The sequence below is a fragment of the Gekko japonicus genome, unplaced genomic scaffold (genome assembly GCF_001447785.1).
Source record: "Gekko japonicus isolate JY-2015 unplaced genomic scaffold, Gekko_japonicus_V1.1 scaffold298, whole genome shotgun sequence".
NCBI classification, from domain to species: Eukaryota; Metazoa; Chordata; class Lepidosauria; order Squamata; family Gekkonidae; genus Gekko; species Gekko japonicus.
The window spans coordinates 551,242-575,787 of record NW_015163615.1 but is presented as its reverse complement, the minus strand read 5'-3'; the positions used below and the strand labels follow the sequence as shown (position 1 = coordinate 575,787).

Sequence of the window (24,546 nt, the reverse complement as noted above, 5' to 3'; positions counted from 1 at the left end):
AAGCCGAAGAGCCAGCGCTGTCCGAAGACATTTCCGTGGTCATGTGGCCGGCATGACTGAACACCAAGGCGCACGGAACGCTGTTACCTTCCCACCGAAGTGGTACCTATTTATCTACTTGCAATTTCTTGCTTTCGAACTGCTAGGTTGGCAGGAGCTGGAACTAGAGACAGGAGCTCACTCCGTCATGCGGCACCCGGGTTTCGAACCACTGAACAACTGACCTTCCAAAGCCTGCAGTTCAGCGTCTTAACCACTTGAGCCACCGCAGCTCCTGTGTAGCAATAAGCAGTCCATAAAACAAATATCAGGCTTGTTCCCTAACAATCCCCCCCCTTCATGACTTCGTAGTCACAGACAGAAAAGTCATGAAAACAATATCAGGGACATGTCATCCATTCTGAAGATCAGATCCAGAGATGTCATTTGAAGCTCATCTGGGCGTTGCAGGAAAAAGAAACCCAGATGCCAACTATCTTTACTAGCGTTGAGATGGACTTTAAAAATAAAACAATAAAATCTTCCTTAATAAAAAATGCCAAATTACCATTGGAACTCCCAAATCTACAGGGCAGACAAGCATGAACCTCATCATGTGACATTATCAATACACATATCAATCATGTCTTTGAGTTCATTGCATGAAGTCATAGGAAAAGCTTGTAAACATTTCAAAACAAACAACATCTGTAAACTGTATTCTTTTCCCTGAAATCAAGCCTATACAAGCAGCAGGCTTGCAATTAAAAAGAATAAAAATGGAGTATAAACAATGCAAGTATTTACAACAAATACATTCATGCTTTATTTACATGAACCTTCGTCCTTTCTCCCATGGCACATGTTTTCCAAGCGTGCTTCTTCAGTTTAAAGTGAAGGAGTAAGGCACTATGCATTACAGCTAATATACTGCATCAGGAATCTTCGGTTCTTCGGAGAGCAACGGAAATACACGGAAAGGCTCGATCTTCACTTTGTGAAACTCCGGAGGCTCCCGCTCTCTCACGGCACAGACACTGCACAGTCTTGCTGGAAAGAAGGGGATAGTTTTGCATATTGAGGAGGGGTTTCCCCCCATTGATCCCAAGGCATTATGGGAGTACTCATTTAGTAAACTAGACATTTTTCCTTAAACGACATTAAAACATAATGCACATTGACTTCACTTAGTTTTGTGGTTTGGTCTCTCAATGAAGGTAGATCAATACACACATGGAAATTACAACAATGACAGTCGGTGAAAAATTCGCTTCGGTGAAAAAGCGGACTAAACCATCTTTTCCCCTTTTGGGGGAGGGAGACTCTCAGAGTCTGAACCTCAAACTCTGGGTGAATGTCTGGGAAACCCAGGGTTACTAATGCGTGTGGGCGTTAGGTTCGAGGGATCAGGCTGTGGGGAGGACCCTCGATCTTTTAAAATGGAGGACTTATGAACCTCCGCAGGGACGCTGACCAGTTGTACCTGTTTTAACCTGAAGGTTCCCTTCGTGGGGACCTTCTCCCATTAAGGTCAAAAGAACAGAGTACAAACTGCTGAACACAAACCTTCCCATGAAAACAAAAACATCAATGGTACGGTCCAGTGCTTGATGGACACTTTTCCCTTATATGGAACGGCTTCACAGAGGTTGCCGATCCCTATTCAGATTCGGGGGTGGCTACGCATGCAAATTAACGCATAGGCTTAGCATTATGGGAGCTGTATTTTATGGTACAAAGTTACAGATCACCAGAAGAATAGAGTTACTTCATCTTCAAAAATAATGCAGAGAACAACTTTACTCATTGGGGCGTCAGGCGAGCACGAAGTTAGGATTAAAAAAACCCGATCCTCCTTACCTTGGCAGGAGTTGGCGAGCTGAAACAAGGGACTGGAAACTTGCAAAAATTCAAGAACGACCTTGCTGTCCTGCCGGGTCAGGGACGGACCACGTCTGGGCTCCTCCACTGATCACAGGGAGGAACTGCACATCCAGCTATAGCCCGATCCCTCTGATCTACAGGCAGCACGCAGCGTACCCGCAATTTAAAATGTGTGGTGTTAACGGTACCTTGGGTGTGTTTACCCTGCAAGTACCTCCGCTTATATTCCCTCTAGTTCGAGTGGGCCTTAGGCCTCCCAATGTTTCTCACAAAAATAGAAAAACTGAGAAAAAGCAAAACTAAGCTTTTTTTTTTCTTTTTGGAAAAAAGCGAAGAATACGGGGAGTGTTTTCAAAAATAAACAAAAATTAAAAATACATGAAAAGAGTGCACCTTATAAGGAAGATAGATATGAAGTAAGTGAAACAATCGGGCTCTTCTCTATAGATAAATCAAGGGGATCCTACCTCCTTGCTACAGGACAGTAGGGCCTTCATTGGGAATATTCCCTATGGAATTTCCACTGCTCCGCATGGCTGTAGAGTCCATGGGTGCTCACACAGGTGATTTTGGTGGGTGGTGGGTTGCTCTGGAGAGGGTGAGCTGGAAAGAATTTATTAGTACCGTGCTAATACATTAGCACTTTTCCCTATCCAATTAGTACATTAGTGATCTAATTATTAGTAATTAGGGCTGAGGTTAGGCATTGGGGCTCCCACCTCCTTCATCTGTGCATGTTGACACACGATGATTGAAAAAGGCTTGGCATTGCTAGTTATTGGCAATGCTTCTAAAGCCATGGAGTTCCTTAGCAACGCAGGGAATGGTGACTCCAAAGGAGAATTCCTGCAATAAAAGAATTAATGGGGCTTGGGGGTGATTTTTCTGGATTCCCTAAAATCAAGCCATGCTGTGGTCGACACACAAGCGTAACTCGTCACAGCAAGGTTCCCGTTGTTGCAGGGGTTAACTAGGAATTTGGCGACTTGTCTCTTTAAGAAGAGTTCCAAGCGTCTGCTTCTGCATGAGCGCTTGTAAGCCTTGCCTCGGTGAAGGATTTTCCAGCTTTTCCTTGGTCCTCTCTAGTTAAAACTATTACTGGTGGTTCTCCTGTCTCCCACTCGGGAGAGGGATCTTGCTTTGCTCTGCTTCCAGACCCACCGCTTTCTACCATGGCCGTCGTTTGCGTTGTGCAAAAGCTAATTGCCGGTTCCGTTTCTTTTTTAACGGAACTGACTTAGGCCACCAGCTTAACGGTTGCCTAGTCCTTTGTCTTGAAACTAGGTCAGATGTGTGGAGTTGCTAGTTTCTCCTTTAACAAGTTTTGCATCCTGGGATGGTATGCAAATAAAGGGCACCTTTATGTGAATGTGTTAGACTGCTGATATTTGTCCACCAAGGGTGTGAATTTGTATTAAATTCACGAATGATGTGTGCATATGTAGGAAATCAAAAGAAAACGATGGCGAGGGGTTAAGAGTTTGGTCTCCATGACCAGAGAGTGCGTCTCTCAGAACGACTTTTCCCAATTTTTTTTAGCAAAGCCAAGGTAGGTGGCTTGCGTCTTCCACATGTCTTCCCCTCCTCCCTAACCTTTCCTTCTTTCTCTTTCAGGCACCGCCAGCAAGCCCCCCCTCGGAACGACCATCTACGTCCCACTCCGGGACTGGTCAGTTTTTAGAGTTCCGCTATTCTTGGTTAAAGAATGGACAAACAATGTGGTTTGGGAATGGGTGTAACTACACCTGTACTAAATGGCGGTCTCTAGTGGCCAAAGAAAGAATTGAATCCAAAATCTCCCAGGGAGTAAAGAAATGAGACTCCAGTTGCCTGGAGGGCGCAATCGAGCTTGCGGGCGGCCTCGACTGTGAAGCCGATGGCTGGTTTCCTCCTCCTGGGTCTGGAGTGATGGAAAACTGCTCTCACTCCCTCCCCCCTTGCTTCCTGATCGACGCTAGTCGAACAGGGAGCATATTTAAAATTCCAGAAAAGAGAAAAATCTTGTCAGGGCCATTTCTTCAAAAGGGAATTGAAACTCATTCTTAAAAACAAAAATGGGCCTTAAAATAGGCAGTCTTCTAATGGAGAAAACTAGCCACAGACTTCGGAAAAACTTTCAACCTTAAAGGCCGTTTTACAAGACAAAGACTTGCAAATGACCGGGTATTGTCCTTAAGAAGGGGTGGGGGAAGGAGAAGGAAGATCTCCCTCAAGGAATTGCACATATGAGAGGGATGAGGATATCTTTCCTCCCAAAGCAGTCTAAAACAAAGCTTCAAGTTGCCAACTCCAGGCCACATGTGCCTGGATATTTGAGGATGGAACATAGGGAGAACATGGCCTGCAGGTCACTGTATAGAGGATGCACTTATCCCCAGGGACACCGACCTTAGTATGCTAGCAAAAGGCTGTAGGTTTGGGGGAATCTCCAGGTGCTGCCTGGAGGTTGGCATCCCTGCAGTAGTGGCTATGCTTCTCGCCTCCATATTCATTCCTTCTGACTCATGTTGATCTACAAAATACAGGAGAGTGTATTCTCCTTTTCTACCCAGGCATTCTTTCTAAAATGAATAAGTTTTTCAGATAGACTGCCTCTGTTCAAGCAGGCTCATTTTCAAACTATGTGCTACATGGCTAGTTTTGAATTTCAACATGAGTTTTAAGAAAACTCCTCTCTCTCTGGTTGCAGAGGGAAATTACTCTTAATAAGAGGGAGAAGTAACGATTACCAGCATCTCCCTGTCTTGTCTTCTGCCAATATTTCTTTTCGTATTCAAAATTGGAGCAGGGGGAAACACCAAGCATTCTGCTGAAATACAAATGTCTGGAGTTTTAAACTTGACGTTTTTTTATAGTTTTAGGTAAGGCTGGAATGGGCTGAATCTGACTTCTAAGGCAGCAGGAAGGAGAGATCCTGCCTGGGTTTTGCCAAACAGCGCTACCTCATTGCTGGCCACTGCTGCTGCAACTGGAGGTGTTCTACATTTTCACTCAAAATAAGAATTTTGCTGCTATTTTCTGCTGGTATTGGTTCATTTTCTCTGAAATTGTCCTGAGACAAGAGGGACAAAGTTGCTAGGGTTTCCAGAGCTGAATTTAAGTTCTTTTGGAGTTTTGCAGTGTTCTGGCTTAGGAGAATACTGGGAGCCAGGCTAGGAACAGGAAGTTCTTTGGAACCTGAAGGGAAGCCTGCGTCTGCAAGGACGTCTGTGGCAAGTTTTTCTCTGCTGATGGAAATATCCGAGACACTAGGTTTGGAACTCTGTGCTGGCTCAGAGGCTAGGTTTGCTGCACTAAATATTTTCTCATTTTCATGGGAAAGAGATGAGGTTGGGGTTCGCACAGCTTGACCTTTGGAGCTGCTGTGTTTTTCATTAGTCGGTCTTTCTAGAATTTTTAATCTCTGGTCTGTATTGTTATGGAGGCCCAGAATATTCTGTACCAGTTGGTTTGCTCCCACTGAGTCTTGAGTTTAACAAGTTCACTCTGGAATCCCTCCTTTTCTCTAATACTGGCTTCTAATTTTAGTTGAAGTTCCTGGTTTTTCCTAGTGAGTTCCTCAATTTCTAGATCTTTTTCTCTATTGAGGTTTGTAAGTCCTCTTTTTTTCTCTTGAAGGGGGAAACTTTCCCAAGTGGGGAAACTGCTGCTTTTCCCTGCAAGCTCTGCTGCCAGGAAATCAGGGCGTTTCTGAGAGGTTGGATTGGGGTGAAACCGACTGGCTCTTCTGTCCACCATAGGGGTTGCTGCACTCTGGTGAACTGCATTGATCTCGCGGGGTCCCTCTGGGATCTGCCACAGAAAGCCATTCACCAGATCAATAGTAAGATTGTGCTCGCGGAGAAAGGGGGCGCCTAAAATTCCATCGTCCTCCCCTTGGTTGCCGCAGACACTTAACCTGGTGGAAAGCTTGCCCACAGTTATGGGAATGTCTTGCCATACCTGAGCGTTATGGGTGCCTCCGGCAAAGCCTGCTAGGGAAACGCTTTTACCTGAAGGATGGCCCCTCTCAGTGAACTGGGGTCTCAGAATGTTTTTAGCCGCGCCTGTGTCTACAAGAAGAGTTGCAGGGGTGACTTTCCCTGGAGTTCCGATCCCTGCCTTAACTGTTGGTCTTCCCCAATGGTCTGGCTGAAATTGTGCCAGTACTCCTTTGGGTAAAGTTTGGAACTCCGGGCAGCCCTAGTCCTGATGCCTTGACTGTCCCTGGGAGGGGTTGCCTCCCATGGGCTGGTTTCTGGCTATTGGGGCGAGGGGATGGTTCCCCTGTTTCTCGCTGTTGACGAGGGCCCTGAAAAGGACTTCATCTGGCTGGTTATGACATTCCTCCATGTTGTACCCTCTCTCTTTGAGTTTCATCCAGGCATGCCAGCGGAGAGGGTCTCCTCTGACTTGGGGGCTCCCTCTGGTGTGGTCCTGTCCCTGGCAGCCCTGAATGGCTGGTTCTCCTGGAGTGGAGGGGGACCTTGCACCTGAGGCTGGAAGCCTTGTGTTGGGTTGTGGGCGCCCTGATAAGCAGGGGACCCTTGGTATGGTCCGTGCTGTCCTCTATGATCATAAGGCGGGGGTGAAAGGGGAGGAGCAGAAGGTTGGAGGCTTGTGCGGGAGCAGGACTATTGCGATAGCCCATTCTCCCTCGATAGGTGCCTCCACTCCTCTGGTTCCTTCTTCCGTTTCATCGATCCTGGCCTGCAAATTTCTCATATTTATTCCCTGGCTCTCCCGTGGGGTTATATTGGTAGTGGGGTCCATTATTGGCATATGTTACAGCCATAATGGGCTCATCTTCTTCCTTATCCCTCCTTTTCCTACCTTTGGGAGGCTTCAGGCTCCCTGAACCTCTCAAAAGTGTGGCCACTCTCCTGATCTTCGTCTCCAGTGACTGGCATGATCCTTGTCCGGGATCAGAAACATTTAAGGCCAATTGGGTTTGCCCATTGAAGCCTTTTACTAATGCGTCTCTGAATGCTACTACATCATAGTCAGGTGGGTCGTTGCCACTATCGACAGTATCGGAAAGGAGACCTAAAAGTTGTTTCTTTGCCATGTATGTCTCTGGGTCTTCGTTTGGTCCCTGCTCCTCTAAGAAGAACATGGTGGTCAAGCTAGTGTTTGGGTGCAGGTAGGTCAGGACCTCTCTCATCTACTGGATCTTAGTTGCGGCACCCAAATTTCCAGTGGAGCTGGCCACATTAATGACTGCTAGGCTCACTCCTGTGGCACATCTGCGGGCTAACAGTGTTAGATCTTCCCCATTTAGACCAGAGTAGGTGGTGGCTGCAGTCGTCATCCATTGGACTGCATTTTCTCGGTTAAGGGTGCCTACTTCCTCGGCTACTGCCCCAACTTTGTCTGGTCGCCAAAGGCGAGTCTCTGTGACTGTCTGGGTTGTCGACCTATTTCCAGTCGTGGTAGTCTTAGTCTTGACAGGGTTCACGGGGACAGGGCCTCTCAGATCGGTAGAGTCCGAAAGCTCTTCCTCCTCTGACCCACTGTCGGACAGATCAATTAGACCTTCCGGGTGAACGGCAGAGATTACTGCTTGTTGGGAGTCCTAATTGTCCCTTAAGGGATTCGATTTCCTTGTGGCATGCGTCGTGAGTGACAAGTCCTCTTTTGGCATGATTTTGCTCTGCGAGGTAGCGCGCGGCTGACTGAGCGGCGGCTAGCTCTTCTGTGATTTTAACTAAAGATGCTTCTGCAATGTTGGCCCTTTCAGAGGCATCTGCGGCTAAGCATTTTGCCTCTTGCGTGGCGTCTCCCAAGCTCTGTTTCTCAGTAACTAGGTTAACCCTTTCTGCCCTCATGCGGTAAACTTCTTTGTCATGAACCTTTTGGAGTTCTCCTAGCTCTGTCTCAAATTCATGTTTTTTCTTCTCCAATAACTCCTGATAGTAGTTTCTTTGTGAATCAATCCCGTGAATGTGTTCGGATTTCTGTCTCTCCAACTCTGCCTGAGATCTCTCGCTCTCGGCTTTATGGTCCCTTCTTAGGGATTCCAACTCTCGGGTGTGTTCTTCTCTCATGACTTTTAGCTCTCTCATGTCCTGCTTCTAAGTTTGAAACTTCGCTAGCGTGCTCTGCTCTTAACGCTTGGAGCTGGCTCTCAGGTTCTATCTGCAGCCTTTTAACTTCATTGGCGTGTTCCACTAGGGTGGCCGCTTGTGTGGCGGCCAGTTTCCTAACATTTTCCATCTCCTTCTCCAGGATGTGCTTGCAGTTGGCTATTATTTTAGATACCTGATGTCTGTGGGCAATCCAACCCAAGATGAAACACACCATCCATGCTGCAATGGGCAGGAAGAGTGGGTCTCCAAAGGGGAAGAAGTCCCACAGCCGGGGGTGGTCAGTTGACACAAGTGGATTGCTGCTGTCGGATGAACCGATGGTGGCGAGCGTTCCAATAGCGGACGCGCATTGGGAGAAAAGACTCCTGAGTGTGTCCATCATCGAGGCTTGGTTCCCAAGTATTCTAAAACTCGGAGAAAACTGACTTGTGGGCACCCTACGACTCACGAGTTGGTCCTGCAGCTTCGTTACTTTCTGCTCTGGGGCAGTTCAAGCTGTGCTTGGTGACCTCGGTCCCCGGAGAAAAGGTTTTGGGAACGGGATTCCTTGATCCGGCGTTCCAGGGTCAACCTACGAACCCTCTCTATGGTTTAGAAACGGGTGGGGGGGGACTCTCCCTTTCTCTCTCTCCTGAGCCTGAGTTTAGGTACAAGGGACCCTATCCACTTGTCCACGGCACGTCTGGAGCCTGAGTTTAGGGCAGGGGTCTCTCCCTCCCACCCAAGGCACATCTTGAACCTAGGTGCAGGTTTTGAGAGTACGGGGGGCCAAGGCCACACTTCTCTGACTGGGTAACCGCTAACCAGCTGTTTAATTTATTTATTTATTTATTTAACTTTCAGTTTATATACCGCTCGAACCCTGAAGGGTCTCTGAGCGGTTTACATACGATTTACCTAGGGCCACATTAACTGGGGGGAAGTGTTAGCCTACCAGCACCCAGGCAGCTCTTGTTGGCTCTTTTTCCAGCGGGCTTCAGGTGTTCTTGGCGGTCAACCTCCTGGCGCCTCGGGGCGGGTCTTGCTTCCTATGGGACGAGTCTTGCTTCCAGTGACTTCCTCTGGTGGGCTTTTATTCTGGGGCGCGGCCACGCACCAGCCACAGCTCCGGCTATGTCCTGCTGGCTCCGCCGCGCCGTCACGGCCCTGCGCCTCCACGACTCTGCCTCTGCCCAGTCTCCGTCGCTCAACATCACTAGATCGCCAGGGCTGCTTGCTGATCGCTCCGCCGCTTCGCTCGCCAACCACTCCGTTGTTCCGCCGCCGCCACTGCACACCCCACAAGGAGGAGGAGGGTGCCCCCTGCCATCGAAGGCAGGTACCCAATTTATCTACTCGCATTATGCTTATTGTGCTTTCTTTTATTGCTGTTGAGGTTTGGGGCTTCCTACCCTTAGGCGAGGTTACCTCTAACTCGCTTTGGAGGTTTCCAGACAATGTGTCTGACGTGGGGACCTCTACCACGGCGTCGCTTTGTTTGCAAAGCCGACCTAAGAGTGAGAACTTCCCTTTTTGATTGCCGCCTCGCTCTCAGGGAAGTTTGGGTGTGTGTGCGTGTATGTAGTGCTTGCTGCAACTGTGGGCTAACGTATCGTACACTATTCGTCTCGGCTCCCACCCACGAAAGACCGGAAGCCGCAGGGCAGAGTTTCTCCGAGGATTTCAGGACAGAAAGAGACAAGGACACCCTACCACGATAGGGTGCTCTGCTAGAGCCAGGCAAGCAGACAGCAACCTTTCACACAACCTTCACTGGTCCCCTCTATGTCTGTACGTCCGAGAGACAGCGTGTCGACTCGCTGACTGTCGCACGCGCAGAGCAATCCCGGTGATGCCTCCAGTTCCTGTTAGCTGAATTGCTTTATTTACAGCAATTGGCAATTTATAAAGCCTAAGGTAATAAATAAATGGGTTCTTGCCAATTTATACCAAAGTCCTGATCCCACCAAGGGTTACCAGTAAAGGATTCGAGGCTGTTGTAGTTAAAATAGATGTCTTTTACTTAAAAATATGTCTCATACAAACAATGCTGATGTACTCAGACATCCAATCAAGTTCCTAAAAATTACAGTAGGAAATAAGCACAGTTGCATTAGCAGGTAGGGGTGATGAGGGCGATACTTATCTGTCTTGCAGCTTGGTTGTTCCAAGGAAGAATGGATGGGAAGAAACGGAAAACAAAGGGGAGTCCACGCGACCAGAACCAGCCGGAACGTGTGGGTCTCTTGACTGCAGATCAAGAGATCAATGGTAGAGGCAAGGGTTGGGGATAGCAAGTGGGACTTAAGAGGGGTAAAAGCAGACAGGGGTTGTTGCGGGGGGGAGATGCTATCTGGCCAGGTAGGAGGGGCCAGGTGACTGGTTCTCTCCTTTTATAGTGGGTTCAAGAGATGGGCGGTAACTGTGCCAACCCCTTGACCCACCTACCTTTTAGTCCGTCCCAAAAACAATCCTATTGGTTGCAGGTAGGGAGGGGAGGTTACCTAGGAGGGATGGCCAATATTGTAACCTAAAACCTTACTTGAAGTATGGCATCTGGACAGGTGTGAAATCCAGGCGTCAGGATGCTTCATTGTAGTGCTGATGAAGTTGGCCAGTTCCTTTGGTAACCAAATGTCCATCTGGCAGGAAATTCCAGCTCAGGAGCAAAGCAGTTGATGGGTGATACGTGACCACAAGCAGCTTTGCTATGGTGGCTGTCTCTTCCCAAAGTAGTTGTTTCATTGCTAACAGTAATGGAGATTTGTGCTTCTTCATCAGGCTGTGCAACTGTGTTGCTGAAACCTTATTTACATGTAAGGTATGGGCAGGCACCCTCTATGTGTGTCATCACAACAGGTGACCTAAAGTGTACAGTTCTCTGAGCCTATGTGTATATGCACAGTCCATTGTGTAGCAATAAGCAGTCCATAAAACAAATATCAGGCTTGTTCCCTAACAGTGTGTTGGTTGAATGAAATGGGGCTGCCAAAAACAACATATTCTAAATAATGTCTGTGTCAGGTTTCACAATCTTGAAACCTTTTGGAAGATATTGCTGTGATTCAGTCAGAACAGTGTCTTGATGATTCATTGGAGAGAACTAATTGTGCCTGAATAAATTCAGTTCCAAAGTGGAGAGAAGTCATTGTTCTTAATGAGACCTGTTTCTCCATTGAAACTGTCAGAGTTTTTTTAAAGTTTTTTGGACCGTTAAAAAGTGGCTACAGAGAACAAATTGTGAACATATTGTATTATTTTACATAATCTGTCTCTGCTTTCCATAATGGATCTAAATTAAGAACTAAAATATGGTATGTACAGTAATATTTAGACTTTTGTGTATTTATTGAGGAAGTATCTTAACTTTAACTTCTGCCTCTTTAAAGGATGTTTTTAAAGACTAGCTGAAATCCTTATGTTTCCACTCAAATCTCAGCTATGAGTATTTTGTTTAAAAGGTTACTAAACATTGTCATTGTAAACATATTTGACTGTTTGAAATTGAATTTGCTTCATTTTAAACACCAGGAGATGTGATCCAGACTATCGGGCTTAGACAGGGATTGACTTGTGCCACCTCTTGCAAAGCAGCAGGAGCTGTTTGGAGTGTGGGGTGTGTGAATGTCATGAGGAATCTTTCTGGCCTACAACCAAAGCTGCCTCATAGTGAGCCATGCTGTGTGCCCAGTCAGTGTCTTGCAGCCACATCATGCCAAGTATGGGGAGTTAAGTGGGATTATAGCAGCAGGCATAGACCAACTGATATGTTCAGTAGATTCCAGTTATGTATAATGATATTATTACAGGGGGCTGCTTTAGCTGTAGATTATTGGTCTTCTGACAAATCCCCCATGAGCCCACCCCGAACTCCTACTTGGACTAGCTTTGAACCCCTATGTAATGAAGTAATTCCTTGATCCCTTGTAAGGTTTTGCAAGCGTTGAAACACTACTGTGCTAAATTAGTGATTGCTGTGAGAACCCAAAATCTATTTCAGCACTATAAGAACTCTTTAGAGTAGGCAAACACTTCAAGATGCATATTTGGTTTATTTTTATTTTTTTGGTTGCTCTGTCTTACTATTCAGATACTGCCCTACTTTGCAAAATTCAGCTAACTGGTATTTAAAATAAACAGAAAGGTTTGCTGTTCTGATAGTAACGTTCAGTGTCACGCTTTATAATCAACATGAAAAACTAAAGCTATTTTGGAATCCCTACTATATATTTCCCTGAAAGGTTAGAATTCCGTTCTTTAAAAACTAAAGCTACTTTGGAATCCCTACTATATATTTCCCTGATGCAATTTCAGAACACTTAAGTTGATTCTTACATAATAGAGGTCAGTGGAAACGCTTCAGTGTGATGGCAGATCTGCGTGGTGACCCTAATGTGTGAGAGTAGCTTACTATGTGAAATGAGTGGATTATCTTCAAGCAATCACAGGGGAATCCCAATGTATCTGCTCTACACATTGAAACCAATTTATCTAACCTATACATCTTGAGTTCAGGAATTCTTACTTGGGAGTACATCCCCTTGAATTTTTTTAGTACTTGGCTCAGGATTCAGTGATGAATGACAGTTTGCTTGGTCTCCCATGTACAGCTGGAGGGTGGAGCGCTGTAGTGTACAACACTCCTTCTTTTGACCCAATCATTCGGGAGTGTTTATGGCTACAGTTTTGTTGTTTTCAATGTGGGATGGCATTAGAACAACCTTTTCCTCACCTGTTGCCTCTCTCTTCTCTTGCTTCTCCGTTGGAAGAGAAATGTCAGCAAGTAAAGACCCCTGAAAGCTGCTCCTTGCTGGCTTGAGGTTCTCCCACCATAGCCTTTCTGACCTTGACTGAAGCGCCCTTGACATTTGTGCATAGGATGGAGTGGATCAGTTGAACTGGGCAGAGTCTGTGCCCCTCATCTAGACAGCAAGGGGAGAAGTCTGTCTTTGAGGACAAATAGTGAAAGGTTGGCATATCTGGCTGCATGAGTGATGCAGTTGGTCTTGTGAGTTCTTAAACAGTTGGAGGGAGGTACTAACGGCTATCTGACCTGCTGTTTGCTTGTAATTGTGCCCTCCACCTGGTGTTCTGTGGCAGCACATTGTAGAGTGCATGTGCAGCATTTTTGTTGCTTTAAAGATTTTCTCTGTCTTAACTGTTCAGTTATATGAGCTGATATTAGTTGGTAATAGCAGACTGCTTTCAGCTTATCAGGTTTGTGATCTCCTGAGTGTATTTACTTGATAAAGAAACTTTTGAGCGATTACCTGCATGTGCAATAAAGCATATGAAATGTTGGGTGCTGTTTCTTATTACCTGTTACAGTGTAAAGGCGCTTGGGCCTTGCTGACTCGCTCATTCTCTGACTGTGATGTCAAAATTGTGGTGATATTTCCACAACAGTTACAAAGGGGGAAATTGGTAATCGGTAATGTGGCTCCTGTATTGCTAGAAATGTCTCAAAACAGGATGCATCACCTGTCCTCTCAAAAATACAGAACCTACAGTCTACAGATTGGATCCTGCAGTCTGTCAGCACATTTTCCCATTTTCCCCCTCTGACTATAGGACAATTTATTCTTCAGGGCTGTGGGACCCCTGAGATGTAACAACTGCAGAGGTTGGGGGGCTGCAGTGGGGAGGAAGGTATAATCATTCCCATTTGTGTCTTCCATGAATGGAGCTTTGCTGATTTTTCTTCCTCCCCACTGCAGCCTCCCAGTTTTATAACCCCAAGGTTTGTCTTTCCTGGGGTTAGAAAGGACTGCTGATAAGAGGGAAAAGCCAGGAAGAAGCACGAACCTTGTGCTGGATCCAGCCTAGCTTCAAAGTACTGATCAGCAGAACACATACGTAGAATAGACAGATGGAATGAAATCTTGGGCCTAGGAATTCTTCCTTCACATATTTGAAGCTGGTTAGAATGAAGCATTTAGAGATACAGGCCAGAATGCAAATAACCATGTGACAAGCCACAAGCAGTGTTCCCTCTAAGCTGAGTTAGTGTGAGCTAGCTCACAGTTTTTAAGCCTCCGGCTCACACATTTTTTGTCTTAGCTCAGGAAGGATGGCTCCAGAGCAAACTAATTTATGCGGCAGCCAAATCACTCGCTCACAACTTTAATGCCAGTAGCTCACAAAGTAGAATTTTTGCTCACAAGACTCCACAGCTTAGAGGGAGCATTGGCCATAAGCTTGAAGGGGGAGGATACATATTGTAATGATCCCTGTCTGTGGAGGCGTTTTCCCATTGCAGGTGGAATCTGTGCTTGCAGAATGCAAGCAGTATTTACTAACGTAATACAAGCACTGATAGATAAAACAGGCATGGCAAGTGTATCAGCACCTGAAGCTTTCCCAGGCAGGAATCCTAACTCTAACCAGCTTTGTGCAGGATCACAGGCCAAATTCAAGCTTCATAGTAGCTACCTATCTGATGGGCAATCAGCATACACTGACCTCATTTTAGTCTGCATCAGCCACCTTCTATTTTAGCCATTTGTTGAGATATGGGAAGCACGTCCTTATTAGGAAAAGGAAGATAAAGAGTGTAACTCTCAGAGAATCTTAGGTTGGTTTAGTCTGGTTTGTGAAATACCAGACAACTTAATATTTAAGTTAAATATTAGAAAATAATATAGGAGGGTGGATGAAAACACATACATGAAGAATAATAAACAAAACAGATATGTGTTTATGACATACTAGTTTGGAGCAGAAATAAACTTAAGTCTCCCTCATTACTATTTAGTACTAACTGTATACAGTCAATCAGTGTGTCAGTGTTTGAGAAGCAAACTTTGTTATTTGAAAGGTCTCTTTCAGTTGTTTAACATAGTTGATTTCTGTAACTATGAATTCAGTGTTCACATGAATTGAAGGTTATTTGGGCAGGTGTATAGGATACTGAAATGGAAGACCTAGGATGACATAATAGTTCGTCATCTTTGTTTAACAGTTTAGTACTTCAAGTGAAGAGGGGCCGCAGTGGCTCAGAGGTTAAGATGCTGAGCTGCAGACCAGAAGGTCGGTAGCTTGGCAGTTCATGACCCTAGTGCCACATGACGGAGTGAGCTCCTGTCTCTGGCCCCAGCTCCTGCCAACCTAGCAGTTTGAAAGCAAGAAATTGCAAATAGTACTCTTCCATGGAAAGGTAACAGCATTCCGTGCGCCTCGGCGTTTAGTCATGCTGGCCATATGACCATGGAGAAGTCTTCAGACAGTGCTGGCTCTTTGGCTTGGAAACTGAGATGAGCACCGCCCCCTAGCATTGAATTTAACTGGCTTTCAAGCAAGGGAAACCTTTACCTTTACTTCAAGTGAAGATTTGACTTGTCCTTTTAAAAGACCCAGGCTGTTTTGAAGAGGTGACAGGTTATCACTCATTCTTGGTTTCCTGTTCATAAATCTCATCAGCAATTGTATCTTCTGATCATTAATAAAATGCAAAAGTGAGCTCAAATTCTTTCATTCCCTCTCAGTAGAGACGTACCACAGTTCAAAGCGGCTAACTTTTCACTTCTGCCATTATATTGCCATCAAAAATGGAGATTCCATTAGTTTCACTTTCCTCTTGGTCAGGGTAATTGGTTTATTTCCTTCTGCTTCATTTGATACGTATGTTGCTAAGGCGCCACATCACTCATAAGTTAGCTGTTGAGTTATAATGCTTAAGCAAGCTCTGATATAGTCCTTGGCGTCATATCTTGCTGTCCTTGTAGAAGGATCCTGCACCAAACAGGTGTGTGGAACAGCTGACGCTTCCCATCTTGTAAGCAGGATGTTAGCTTACATGGGCAGATGGTCAGAACTGAAGTTTTAGCGGAATAGCTAGAGTATCTCTGGGACATACATGGCGTCTTTTGTGTATGTGTAGTGCTCTTGATAGAGATTGCTGTGGAGGCTTGAATTTGACAGCTAGTAATGTGTATTCAGTAAAATAATTAGGAGATTTTTAAAGATACTAACTAGAAGAAGCTTCAAGGTGGGTAGCCGTGTCGGTCTGAATCAATAGAACAAAGAGTCCAGTGACACCTTTTAAGACCAACAAAGTTTCATTCAAGGTGTGAGCTTTCGTGTGCATGCACACTTTGTCAGACGATGAAATGGAATAACATATCATAGTTGTAGATATAGGAGTGGTTATCTTTCTACTCCCTGTTAAGTGTTACTAGCAGGGCTGGGGATAGTCCAGCTATAAACGAGTTTTTAAGGAAAGGTGTGCATTGCTGGTAGACCTAAGAAATGGTAGAGTGTTAAGAGAGGCCATAACACTAGAAATTGATTTTTGGAGAATTCAGTATGGATGTCTTGAAATATACCATATACAACTGTTAGAACTTGTGTTGAGGTGGATATAGATAGCCTTTGTAGGCGAAGCTTCATGATATCTCCTCTCTGTTTTGCAGACGGTTGGCACGTGTTTGCTTACTCGGCTATCTGAATGGTGGTGTTTTTTATCTTTGAGAAACTTCTCCTTCCACCCCATGCAACTCTCCCCATGCCCCAAGTGTGTGACTGGTGCCCAACGCAATGTGTGTTTGTCAAACCATGGAGGTGGGGAAGCATGGCAAGAACACAACCCACGCAGGAGGCAGAGGGGTCCTGCTGGAGCCTTTCATTCATCAGGTGGGCGGCCACAGCAGCATGATGCGCTATGATGACCACACTGTGTGCAAGCCTCTAATTACCAGAGAACAGCGCTTCTATGAGTCCTTACCTCCAGAAATGAAGGAATTCACACCCGAATACAAAGGTGAGCCTTCAGAATTTTTAGAGACTCTGGTTTAAATCCAAAGCATTCCTACTTTTTGAGACCATGCATTTTCTTGGTTGGTGATGTCTGTGAGCATGGAAAATTTTGGTTTTCACATGTCACTGCCAGGAAATTGCATGCTTCTGTTGGATTATATGTTGCTTCTGCCATGCAGACTGCCTTGTGTGGAAGGCTCTGGCATGCGAGCTAGGCCTTCCTCTCCTTCCAGTTACTCATAAGTGCCAGACAGAATCCATTCCTTTACGTCTCCCATTGTACTGTCTATTGGGAGAGCTAGGGTTTAAGCTACTTCATTTTGGTGACAACAGCTTGAAGCTTGACAAATGCAGCCTAGGTTTTTTTACGCAGCACCACAGCTGTGTTTAGCACACCTGGTTTTCTAAAGATACTTAACCTTAACTTAACAGCATCTTGCACAGCCTTAGACAATACCAGCCTTGTGTTTGTCTAAGCGGAATGGAGTGTACAGTGTGTTCTCATTATTTGCAGAGATCACGAGGACTCGGAAATGGCTTATGAAATGTGGGGCCAATTGCTGTATGTCTGCTGCAATGCTTAGCTAGCTATTGATACTAAATAAATGTTTTGTTAAACAGAATTATGATGGGGGGAACAAGGGGGGCACCATCAATGGGCATTGCTCTTCTTATAATGGAGGTACTGCAGAAATAAACATGTCTCAGAAGAAAACAATGTACCCCATATCGCAGTAAAATAACTTTTATATAATATTACTCTTGATCAGACTCTTGATCATGCACAGTTTTATTTTTATTAATCACGTTGGGGAAGCCAGGCTAACTTTATGATTTTAGTACAGGGCATGCCAATAATTCAGTTATTATTAAGAGGGTTTCTTAGCTAGAAAAAAATATGTTGCGTCTTACCCTGAAGTAATTCCACTTAACAATAAGGCTGGTATGCAATAAGTTATGGCTGTGCAAGGAAATTGACAGCAGTGACTTATAAGTATGAGGAAGATTTACCTGGGTACGGACACTACAGATAATGGCTTGAACTTCACCTGTAGCATATACACTGAAATGTTTATTTTTTCATGGGCAGAATTCTGACTGCAAAGTTTATTTAACCTTCCATTCTGGTGCCACTTTGGAATCTGCAGCTCTATCCTGAATTTCCTTTTAAGCCAAGAAGGCCTGAAAACAGTATCTATTCCAGCCTGCAACTTGCAAACTAGCATTCCTGTTATAAGGCTACTTTTGAGTTCAGTCCACTTCTTGTAGTGTAAGGTTATAGTTCTAGGTGCCACAGCTGTTGTGTCAGCTAGAGCATAAGTAGCCAACTGCTGAATTCTCAGGAGCCAGTCTATACCAGGCCTATGTGTTGCTGCACACCTTGATTCCTTCACAAGTGGTGATGCTCCATAATGAAGTTGGTGCCATCTAGCAGTAAGAATTTTACAGTTATAAAGTGCGCATGCTCAGGCATAGCGTTAACTTACAAATATGTACCCTTGCATGTTATGTACATAGACAATCCAAGAGAGAGGTGCGGCACTGAGGTTTAAAGTATTTCTTGTTCTTGCTACTGAAAATAGTTTCTCTTTCCTCCTCTGATGAAACTGACCAGTCTTTCTGCTGTAACTTGGTGATGGGTACAGCTTCAGCTGTTGATGGATGGTTTCTAGGGGGATGACTGACTTCTTCCCACCTCTGAACCACCATGCTAAGGCAGACTAGCAGTCCTGGCTGCTACTTAGCTGTGGGGTAAGAGGAGGCAAATAGTCCAAGCCCTGGAGAAGAGCCATTGGCTCCTAGACTGTTCTGTTCCAGAGGCAGAAAAAAAATGATGGGTCCCAGTGCCCGCAGCCAACCAAAGGGGCAGATGGGGCTGTCAAGAGAGCAGAAAAGTTTGTTCCTATACAGTCTGTGTTAAAAGGACATACGCACCATGATACTTAGCATGTTTCCTCAGAGTTGTCCCACTGAGTATAATGGAACGGTCCCCAGGATTGCAGCTTTGTGCATATTTATTCAGAAATAGGTTCTGTTTATTTCAGTTGTACTTACTCATAAGCAAGCATGTATATAATTGCTTGCCATAAAGTTAAGGGTATAAATCCCATTTGTGAATCATAGTGTTGTACTATGAAATCAGTGTGCGTTGTGTAATCTGAAGCTTGTCTCCCCCAGTGACAATTTAATTAAAATTTGGTTGTTTTGCTGAGAACCAAGTAAATTGACCTGGGCCAATTTCAGCTGACTGGCTTTCTTTGAGTTTGGCTACTGTGCAGGCTTAAGGGCAGCAACTTATTATATAACTAATTCTAAGACTAGGGCTGGGATCATGTAAGGGAACTTGCCAGCGTCCCCCTTCCTCTTGCAGCCTGCCATGCCCATGAAGTGCTGACCCCATGAGCTGGTGGATTCTCAGGAACAGCGTGGGGTGTGCTGGAGTTTGTTCGGGGGGGGGGGATCAAAAATTGTTCTCTGTCTTCTACTGGTAGAAATGCACTCTGTAAGAGTAAAATGTAATCGGGGACCAAGCTTAAATAATTCTATAAATGCATTTATTCTTCAAATCAAACATGTTGTTTCCTATGAACATGTCTCATTGTGCCTTTTTTTCTAAATTACACATGCAGAAGAGAGAAGAATCTGAAAAGCTTATTGTTTTGATGGAGATAGTGCAGTTCCAAGACAGATAGACATTTCTGTTGCAGATATGAGAGACAGTCAAGCTGGAGAGAGTTGCAGATGTGGCCACAGGGCCAAAAAGCAAAAGATGCAAAATTCAGATCTCCTCACCCCCTAACCTCAAATTTCTTCACAGAAGCCTGTTGATGTTTTTGATTACCAGCTCCTTCATCCCATCTTTGACATGTTCTTACTTTGCCAGTTTTGTAGCTATTCATACACACCGAAATATTGCCTGTTAGGAATGAACCATTCCACTTGTTTTTGGCAGGGGTGGTGTCTGTCTGTTTCGAGGGAGACAGTGATGGCTACATTAACCTGGTAGCATACCCCTATGTGGAGAGTGAAGCTTTGGAGCCAGATGATGTACCAGAAAGGGACCAGCCACGTCGTAAACACTCTCGCAGGAGTCTGAACAGGTCAAGCAGTACCAGTGAGCACAAAGAGGAAAAAGCAGGGCTGGCCTGTGAGATCTCAGAAAGGTACTGTGTGCTTCTGTTGCTTTTTCTTTAGTTTAGACTTACTACTGCTCAGAAGTTGCTTCTCTGAAGCCGCCTTTCAACAAAACTGTGGCTGACAAGAGATCAGCCCCTTATATGTGTCTGCTAGGTGTCTCCTAAGGTATATGCAAGGCTTGGTATCCAGCCAGCTAGGGCTTGGTATCCAGCCAGTGTGCATGCCCCATTCTCCTAGAGCTGTACTGCAAGAGAAACTAACATGGTTTAGCAAACATAGTTGCGTTGCTTATAACTTATATCAGTGACAGCAGCACTCTTAACTGTGAGCTGTACCATTGTGCCAGCAGCAGCATCCAAGAGATGAAGAGCCTCAAGATGCACCTCCATTCAGATGTTCCGTTTCAGATGCTTGATGGAAATAGTAGCCTGAGTTCTGAAAATATCACCTATAACCCATGGAGTCTACGTTGCCACAAGCAACAGCTGAGCCGTATGCGCTCAGAATCCAAGGAACGAAAGCTCTACAGTATCCTCCAAAAGGAAGAAATTTTTCATGTCCTTTCATGACTGTATCTTGTGTGTCAGACATGCGCATGTTGCTTCCCCATAGTCTTCAGTCACATTTCCCTCACATTTTTCAGCATCACATCAGTAATATCCCAATGCCAGTTGTAGCCATTTACCCTTGGCTCCAACTTTTGGAAGGGGGCTTTGTCTCCTTCATATTCCTGCTAACTGTGATCCTTTTTATTATTTTTTTATTTATAGCTTGCCTTGTGGTTTTGTATGTGTGCTTTGTGTGCTCTATGTCCTTTAACTGGCTTCCTTTTTGTGTCTGAATGTATCTTCTCTGCCAGAGCATTTAGAAAGTGAAAGAGAAGCTTTAGAACTTCTGTAGGGACCATGCAGGGCAGTTCTTGAAATTTGGAGCTCCCAAGAGAGGAATTCTCCTTGACCAGCTCCTTAGAATTCCTTTTGCTGGAGAATGTGGTACATCACTTCAAATTTCCCTGTGTGCTTGATCTGAAAATGGGGACCAGACAGCATGGAGATGATGCCTCTGAAGAGAAGGCTGCTCGACAGATGAAGAAGTGTGCACAGAGCACCTCGGCCTCACTAGGTGTTCGAGTATGTGGAATGCAGGTACTGTATGGGGTGCTATCAAAATGATGTACAGTTTATATCTGTCGATAGCCAGGACTGATAGCCAGCCGTGCATGTGACAGAATCTGGTTCCCGCTATAGAATCCCGAGAATCTCTTTACTTTTTTAAAAGCATATATAATGCATATAAATGTGTACACATAAAAATACATACACATTAAAATACATGTCTACACATAAAAATGTATTTCTAGTCTCGTGGTTCTAGTTTGAAGGCATACAGGGTCTATGGAGGCTTCATGGTCTGGTATTTCTGTTTCAATACAAAAAGTAGTCCTGTACCATGCATACTCTGAGAACATCAGAAATGTATATGCCCATCACTTGAATGTTCTTTATTGGCATGCAGTTACTTTGACACAGTGGTTAATGTAGCCAGGTTAAAATATGTAAAACAGTTGGGCATAATTACATGGAAAAGGCATACTATCTGATATTAACATTAATAAAATTACTTTATAGCATAATTATCAGTGGACATTTTTGGAAGGAAGAGGATAGTTGGTGTAGGATATTACCTACATTGTCCAAAGCTCTTAGTGTGTCCTAATGAGCTGAATTGTCACAGCATAAAGAATAGGCAGGTTAGTAAATTGTGCTCATTCTCCCATATAGGGAATGAGGCTTCATGTGGCATATTCTGAGATTGCTATCCATTAACTTTAACAGCCCATTTGGCTTGCAGATGAAAAAGTAGCTGCCTGTCAGGGATATAAACTGGCTATCTGGTTGTGGGGCAGGATAAAAAGAAATGCATTATCTCATAAAACAGTAGGAGGCTGTGCTGCTCTCCCATCCGAGGAAGGGGCAGATTGCACTCCAAACAAAGCAAAACAAAAAGACAGTCTGTTCATAGGACTTCCTCAGGTAGGCCTGCCTGTTACTGTTGCGATGAGTAACACCATAGATCCTCCCTTGCTGTCCAAACGTACCCTCATAGGTTGCATACTAGTGCCCTCTGCTGGATGGTGATTGTTTAAAGTATTTTCTTTTTTAAAGGAAAAAATAAAGGTTAACTGATTTTGCTGTAACCTGTAATTCTGTATTTGTAAAGTGGCGTTTGAGGACCTAATTTTTTTGAAAGAAACTGACTTTTGCTGGTTTCTGGAAATACTGGCTTTTTAATCCAGTGAGAGTTACTGGTTAGTGAGGCATTCAGCTGGCTGACTAGCAGTTTTCTCTTGTGCTGTCCTACACAGCAGGGGCTTGTGTGTTATGGCCAACTTCATTGTAACACATTTTGTGTTGAATGGGAATTGTGCATACATTTGTTATATATGCTAGCATAATGTATAATCCTTCATACTTTGAGAGCGGAAACAAAGCTGGTGAGACATACTGTTGAGGTGAAATGTTCTGTCCTTTTTGGCTGTTAATACCCTCATCTGTTTAAGCCACAAGATTTCTTGTCCCACTCTGGCTTTGGGTATGTTTTAATAGAGAAAGAGACCTTGGTAACATTTTTTTCTGATTGCCATATGGCAGGGCATCTCCATCTCATCAGCCAGTATCATAGTGCCCCTGTATAAATCAGTGGTGCGACCTCATTTGGAGTACTGTGTACAGTTCTGATCACCACACCTCAAAAAGGATATTATAGCATTGGAAAAGTGCAGAAAAGGGCAACTAGAATGATAAAAGGGTTGGAACACTTTCCCTGTGAAGAAAGGTTAAAACGCTTGGGGCTCTTTAGCTTGGAGAAATGATGACTGAGGGGTGACATGATCAAGGTTTATAGGATTATGCATGGGATAGAGCAGGTTGAGAAAGAAGTACTTTTCTCCCTTTCTCACAATACAAGAACTCGTGGGCACTCAATGAAATTGCTGAGCAGTTGGGTTAGAACAGATAAAAGGAAGTACTTCTTCACCCAAAGAGGCATTAACACATGGAATTCACTGCCACAGGAAGTGGCGGCTACAAGCATGGACAGCTTCAAGAGGGAATTGGGTAAACATATGGAGCAGAGATCCATCTGTGGCTATTAGCCACAAGGTATAGATAAGAAATCTAGGTCTGGGGCAAGTGATGCTCTGTATTCTTGGTGATTGGGGGGGGGGCAACAGTGGGAGAGCTTCTAGTGTCCTGGGCCTCCTGATGGCACCTGGTATTTTTGGCCACTGTGTGACAGAGTGTTGGACTAGATGGAGCATTGGCCTGATCCAACATTGGCTTCTCTTGTGTTCTTATGTTCACTGTTTGCCAAACACAATGTGGCTCTTTTTTGGCCAGGTCTCATGAAAAGTGCAGATGTTTGCCTGGACTACTGTAGAAGAAGATGAGTGATTATTATTACTTTGTGGATTTTTGAAATTTGGCTATACATCCTAATTGATACATGCTTTCTCTGTGTCTTATAGGTATACCAGCGGGATACAGGCCATTATTTGTGCAGGAATAAATACTATGGCAGAGGTCTTTCCACTGAGGGTTTTCGCAATGCTCTCTACCAGTATCTGCACAATGGTATAGAGCTACGAAAGGACCTCTTTGAGCCCATCCTTAGCAAGCTGTACAGCCTGAAAGCTGTACTGGAGAGGCAGGCCTCTTACCGCTTCTACTCCAGCTCCTTGCTCATCATCTATGATGGGAAGGACGACTGGTCTGAGACATACATGGAGCGCAGAGCAGAAATGCGTCTGAAGCAAGTGGACATCGCTCTCCCAGAGAGCCTACAGGATGGCAGCAGCACAGAATCTTTTGCCCGCCAGCCCAAGGTGGATGTGCGTATGATTGACTTTGCACACAGCACATTCAAAGGTTTTCGGGATGATCCCACAGTGCACGATGGCCCTGACATGGGTTATGTGTTTGGTTTAGAGAGCCTTATCAACATAATTGAACAGATGCAGGTTGAGAACAAGTAACCTTGGGTGGAACTCTTCAGTTTTGTCTCCCTATTGATAGGAACAGACAGGACCACTGCTCCTTCATTGAAAGCAAACTCAACTGCTCTGAAAAAAAAAAGTGTTGTTCCAGTGTTTTTAACGACATCAAAGGACGTAATATCCTGGATGAGCCTGTCAAATATGGCTTTGACTATCCTGGCCCAGATGCTTTTCAGGAGAGACACATCTCATGGACTCCAGCATTGGTCATTAGTGTCCAAGGCTGGTATTTATTGTGCAGCCCTCTGATCATGTCTGTGTTAGGAATGGAGACTCTTGCCCCATGGGAATGAAGAGGGGTGATGTTTTAGGGTTGTAGATTTGAGGATTCCAGTCTCCTTCTTCCTTGTCAACCTTCCATTGAGGCACTGTGGCTTGAACTTCCTTGTGTTTGAAAAGGGCATTTGGATACAAACTAACATCACTTATGGGGAGCTCATAGAGGCACATGATTTGCACACACTTTCCTCTGCTATTGCTGCCCCTGTGCAGGTATGAGAAGCTCTTTGGGAGAGTACAGTTGGTAGTACAATTTATTTTCTCTGATCTTGGTGTTACCGTATTATTCTGACTAGGGAAATAAATGACCAAAGGAAAGCCAGAGCAGTGCATGATGGTTTTGATTTGTATTCCATTGGTGAGGTTTGCCTGTGTTCCCTCACCATTCCCTGAAGCAGAGGGAGGAGCTCT

The 24,546-nt window shown here is 44.7% G+C and overlaps 1 protein-coding gene across 4 annotated transcripts in view; it reads left to right on the top strand.

Moving 5' to 3' along the window:
• IP6K1 (inositol hexakisphosphate kinase 1) overlaps positions 1-24,528 on the top strand; it is a 37,529-nt gene extending 13,001 nt beyond the window's left edge. The window contains exons 1-6 of one of the 4 annotated variants that reach the window (XM_015407383.1): positions 4,766-4,837; positions 16,322-16,668; positions 19,618-19,828; positions 20,149-20,330; positions 20,772-20,947; positions 23,329-24,528. In XM_015407383.1, the coding sequence (XP_015262869.1) occupies positions 16,446-16,668; positions 19,618-19,828; positions 20,149-20,330; positions 20,772-20,947; positions 23,329-23,835 (1,299 nt within the window). In that variant the 5' untranslated portion in view covers positions 4,766-4,837; positions 16,322-16,445 and the 3' untranslated portion in view covers positions 23,836-24,528. Of the gene's footprint in view, positions 1-4,765; positions 4,838-12,741; positions 12,880-16,321; positions 16,669-19,617; positions 19,829-20,148; positions 20,331-20,771; positions 20,948-23,328 lie in introns of those variants that run through there. The other 3 variants (XM_015407382.1, XM_015407385.1, XM_015407381.1) reach the window with 3 other exon arrangements.
• The last annotated feature ends 18 nt before the right edge of the window (positions 24,529-24,546 follow it).